This window comes from Crocodylus porosus, unplaced genomic scaffold (assembly GCF_001723895.1).
Source record: "Crocodylus porosus isolate Cpor-Errol unplaced genomic scaffold, CroPor_comp1, whole genome shotgun sequence".
In the NCBI taxonomy this organism is placed as follows: domain Eukaryota; kingdom Metazoa; phylum Chordata; order Crocodylia; family Crocodylidae; genus Crocodylus; species Crocodylus porosus.
In genome coordinates this window covers 66,360,957-66,366,289 of record NW_017728948.1, presented here as the reverse complement: position 1 = coordinate 66,366,289, position 5,333 = coordinate 66,360,957, and the positions used below count along the sequence as shown (strand labels likewise).

The window sequence follows — 5,333 nt, the reverse complement described above, 5'->3', positions numbered from 1 at the left end:
CTCCACTAGTCCCCCAAACCCCCCAATCCCTGCCCAGCCGGGCCCTGTCACCTTTGGGGCCCCCGTGTCACCCGGCTGGGCCAGGCCCAGGGCAGCAGGATCCAGCCAGGCTCTGCCATCCTGGGCCCAGCTCAGCCAGGTGGCAGAGGGTCCCTGAGGGCGACAGGGCCTGGCTGGGGCTGACATGCGGGGACTGCGTGCCACTCTGGGTTCTGCCACCAAGGGCCCAGCCTGGCTGGGCCACAGAGGGACCTCAGGGCTGCCAGGACCCAGCTGGGCCTGGCACACGGTCCCTGAGCACCACGCCGGGTCCTGCCACCAATGGTTCAGCCCAGCTGGGTGACAGAGGGGCCCGGAGGGCAGCAGGTCCTGCCACCAAGGGCCCAGCCTAGCAGTAGAGGCCCCAGGACCCAGCTGGGCCTGGCATGCGGTCCCCATGTGCCGCGCCATGTCCTACCAGCAAGGGCCTGGCCTGCCTGGGTGGCAGACAATCCCCGAGGCCAGTAGGACCTGGCTGGGCTTGGTGCGCAGTCTCTGCATGCTGCACCGGGTCCTGCCGCCATGGCTCAGAGTGCCCCACTCCTGTTGCTGCTGCTAAAGGTAATTTATGGGCCCTGGGCGGGGGGGTTGGGGCCATCCAGGGTCCCTGGGACCCTGGGCAGGTGGTCTGTGGACCTCCAGGGGAAGCTGGGACCCTGGGTGTGGGGGCTGTGGCCCTTCAGGAAGCTTGGGACCCTGGGTGGAGGGGCTGGAGCCCTCCAGAGGGAGCTGCGACCTTGGGTGGGGAGGCTGTGGCCCTCCAGGGTGCCTGGGACCCTGGGCAGGGAGGCTGGGGCCCTATGGGGAATAGGGGTTGTGGCCCTCCAGGGGGAGGCTGGGGCCCTGGGGAGGGGTATTCCATGTGCTGTGGGGAGGGGGGCTCCACCCTGTGGTGGCCAGGGAACCCACCCCTCCTGAGCAGCGCCCCCACAAGGTCCCCCACACCCACAATCCCCCAACAATTGCCCCACACCTACCCACACACCAACCCACATCCCTCCATGCACAACCACCTGCCGCCTTCCCCCACACCTCTTCCCACCCCCTTCCAGCAAACACCACATCCCCCCATCACACACCCATCATGTGCGAAGAAATCCAAAAGTGCACATCAACACACATAGGTATTTAGAATTTATTTTATCATGATGATAGAGGCACTGGTAGGCTTCCACATTGATTTAACATTGTAAATATACCAATAAAGCATTGATCAACTGATTGCTGTCTCTCTCTCTCTAGATATATTTATATATGTATGTGTGTGTATATATAGAGTGGTCTTTTGTGTTAACTGTGGAAAAACATGGATTTTGGGGTATTTTTAAAAATGGATTTGGGATGCTGTGGCAACAGTCCATCTGGCACAAGGGGTAGTGTCCCCAGGTACAAAGTGGCCGAGCCCCAGAAGCTCTGGAGAGCGAGTGGCCCTGAGCTACTTGCCAGGGCAGCTTTTTGTATGGATGGTGCCAGGACAGGGCAGCTTTTTATACTGCTGGGAATAGCACAGGTGCTGGACCCAGGCTCTAGTTCCTCCTGGCTGCAGATCCAGGAGGAGCCAGACAGGGTTATTTTGCCCCACACAAATATTTTGGGAGCTTCTTCTATCTCCCTCTGTCACTCCCATTTGACACTGTCAAAAATCACTTCTCTAAATGAATAACGTAATCTTTTCTGTTTTGCGACCACATGCCCCCACCCCCTTCCTACCCCAACCCACTGTTTACAAAGAAAGCCATCTCTGAATTTACCAGATCCCTCCACTTCTGTGCTACCTTAAAAGCTTGCGGGATCAGGGCTGAGATGCTTTTTGCAAACTGTGGTGAGATGGGAATGGGAGCAGGAAGGGCTGCAGGAGCAGAGTGGAGTGTTGTGCTGGCAGGGCTACCATGTGGAAGGCTGGATGCAGGCTACTTTCCAAGATATTTGAGATTAACTGAGATTATCCTAATTGTCATATGTATAAGCAAGAGAAAGCTGCAAGTAAGGAGATGTAGCAATGGAGTGGGGTAAAGGAAGCCTATTTACCAGTGAGGTGACCAACTTAATCTACATCTTTTCAACATGTAGATCTACTTTTCTCCCATATAGCTCTCTCACCTGCCTTTAAGTTTCCTTTCAAAGCATTCTTTGTGAATAGGGCTGCTTCTTTATTAAACGACATCTTTTCATTTTTTTTCCCAGGTCATGCTAGGACCAAGGACTCTCACAGCTTTCTTTAGGAAGCAATCGCATAAAAAGAAGTCACTGAAGAAAAGATTCTGGACAAGAAGTGCTGAGGTACTCACATCCAGGCACACCACTGTTTTCAATCTTAGAAGTACAGGATGCTGCGAATACTGAAATGTGAAATGAAAGTAGTTACAAACAACAAAATTATACGTTTGGATGCGCAGATACATATTTGATTTGTTTTTGACCCCATCTTCCTTGTTGTAAAACATATTCCTAAACCAGCTCTGGTCAGCCATGAACACAAATGCTGCTGATGAAAATTGTTCAGAAGCATATACCACTGTATCCTCCTCCCTCATCTCTTCCACCACAATTTTTATATTTTTCCTTTTCTATTGTGTTCTTGTCACTGACTCTTTTTTATATCCTCTTTATGCAGTCTCTGTTACCATATTTTCCCAGTACTGAAATGAGATATTCTGATTTCATGAATCTTTGTTAGTATCAATGAAATATCACACGCAACAGAAATGCTACTTGGCACAAATTGGAGGATTTCACTTTCTGATTACAAATTCAAATTACAGTACACTACTGCCAATATGCTTTTGCACCTTGATGTAAGACGAAATCCTATAATGTCACTTTACTGTTGCCTGGGTCTTTTAAAAACATTTAGCAGCATGTTGAACAGCACTATGTTTTACATGAAAGTTATGTTTGTTATATGAAATATTAGTAATTCCAAATCTCACCTCTTTCCTGCACATAACAATTCAAAGCCTTCACTGATTTTTTCAAAAGGCAATGTGTGGGTTATTAATACATCTGGATTAAATTTCTTCTCCATGTAACCAGAAACCAGCTTAGGGATAGAATCCTTTGTCTTCCAGCCTGGATAAAATAAAAGCCACGCACAATTAATCAAATAAATCACTGTGAATAAGTAATGCTTAAGTACAGTGAAGATTCAAGGCACTGAGTCTGGTATAGCTCATTGGGCAGGCTAGCTCTACAAAGGCACTTAATACTTCCATTAGGACTTGGACATGCACTGAGGAGTTATCTGCATGCACAGGTCCAGTCACTAGAGCTACATAACTTGTATGCTTGTCACCTTGCCTGTTTGGGGTACCTGTCATATACCATCTGGCACCATTACTTCTTTGTTGTATAGTAGCACAATGAAATCTGTTCCTTCACAAGGTTTCACAGTATAAATCATACACTATCAGACCAATACAAAATAATAATATTTTTTCAAATTTATATACAAATCCAAATTCACACATAACATATATTTACAACTGTTTGACTTTTACACTCTACTTTGGTGGTGACATAAGGATCATTGCATTTTCCATTCCAGGATGATGGAATATGGCACGGCTGGATGGCAAGAGGGCGGGGAGGTAGTGCACGGCCAGATGACTAGTGGCGGATAGGGGGGTGGTGAGCAGCCAGACAATGAGCGGGGGGTGGCGAGTTGCTGGACAAGGAATGGGGGAGGGTGACGAGTGGCAGGAGTGTGGCAGTGCGGTGCCTGTATAGCCCACAGAAGGGCGCTGTTGCTTTCGCCCCACCCTGGCCTTGCTCCTGTGAGGCCGTGCCATGGGGTGGCAGTGCTCTGTCTCTGCCTGACCTTGCATACCCACTGGGACCTTTCAAAGTACCCCTGGGGAGTATGTGTACCCCCAGTTGACAACCCCTGGAATACAGCAATGAGATAGCAAGATTGAAAATGCCAGGTTTTGGTTAATGGGGATGGTTATTTGTGAAAGCTGTAAACATCATTCACTTTTCATTATTTCTATACCTCCAAGAATGCTCCCTTTCCAGGTACGTCCAGTTAACAGCAACGTCGGATCAAACGATAGCTGAGATCCTAAAGCAGGTACCCCAATCACCACACAGGTACCAGAACCCATGTGGCAAGATGCCAAGGCAGCCATCTGATCAAAAAAGCACATAAGAAAAATCACAAAGAGGAAAAGATAAGTGTAGGAAATAAAACCTCCTCTCTGTACTATTTGGTATGGCTGAAATCCAAGATTTTTTATATCCGTTTTAAAAATACATTCAATCCAGTTATGCATCCCTTATTATTTACACAGCAGGAAAACAGGCTTCTTTGAATAAGCCATGGAAGTTTTAGTCTTTGTTCTGAGAGCTGTTGTTGGAAGCTAGCATGTAAGTTGCCCGAAAAACATATGGATTCCTTGGTTGTGTCCAGATGTGCATGGATGTTTGGTTTCCCAGGGATACCAGGGATGCACTTTGGTGCATGGCCAGTTGCCCTGGGTAGGCATAGGCCAGTACTGTGTTGGCCCCAGCAGCCTTACCTGGGGTCCTGGGGGCCTCCTGGAGATGCAGTTTTGGTGATTCTGCCAGGCAGAGTCTGGCTGGCAGCTGCAGCCAGGGTCCAAGCAGCCCAGCTCCACTTTTTAGCAGTGAATGCGGCTCGAGCGTGCGTTGCTTAGGGGTTTTTTCTGCAGTTTTTTTGACCCATTGCCTTTTCCATTCCATAATGATGGAATACGGCACAGCCGGAGGAGAAGTGGGGGGTCGGGGGTGGTGAGCAGCTGGACAATGAGCGGGGGGTGGCGTGTGGATATTCAGGGCTCAAAAAAAAGTGGGAAAAAAAATGGGGCAGCGCATGCTCAGGCAGCATGTTCTTTCAGTGCAGAGAGCTCTGACCTGTGCAGTATGGGGTGCTGGAAATGTGTTTGCAGTGCCACGTACCGCACAACCGCACTCATCTGGACATGCCCCTAATATTTTGTAGAATACATGCATAGCAAGTCCAGCCACCAGACAGAACACTACATTAAGGTTTAAATTAATATCAGGCTACTGATGAGCAGAGGGAATGTGTACTAACAATTTACGTACCATAGTATCTACATCCCCAACAGCTTCAAAGGAATAGTCCACACCACCAGCAGTCATCTCAGTCAGCACCTCCTGAATGGGCTGCCTGAAATCCCGTGGCCTGATGCACTCGGTTGCTCCCACCTCTTTGGCCTTGGTAAATTTATCCTTGTTGATGTCAATCCCAATGATTCGGGAAGCTCCGGCTGTTTTACAGCCAATGACAACAGAGAGCCCAACTCCTCCCA

The 5,333-nt window shown here is 49.1% G+C and overlaps 1 protein-coding gene across 1 annotated transcript in view; it reads right to left on the bottom strand.

Moving 5' to 3' along the window:
- Positions 1–1,637: 1,637 nt before the first annotated feature.
- Positions 1,638–5,333, bottom strand: part of LOC109321865 (alcohol dehydrogenase 1-like) — a 12,559-nt gene continuing 8,863 nt past the window's right edge. The window contains exons 4-7 of the mRNA XM_019552628.1: positions 5,107–5,327; positions 4,031–4,166; positions 2,970–3,108; positions 1,638–2,378 (exon numbers count right to left, since the gene is read on the bottom strand). Of these exons, the coding sequence (XP_019408173.1) occupies positions 2,354–2,378; positions 2,970–3,108; positions 4,031–4,166; positions 5,107–5,327 (521 nt within the window). The 3' untranslated portion in view covers positions 1,638–2,353. The remainder of the gene's footprint in view (positions 2,379–2,969; positions 3,109–4,030; positions 4,167–5,106; positions 5,328–5,333) is intronic.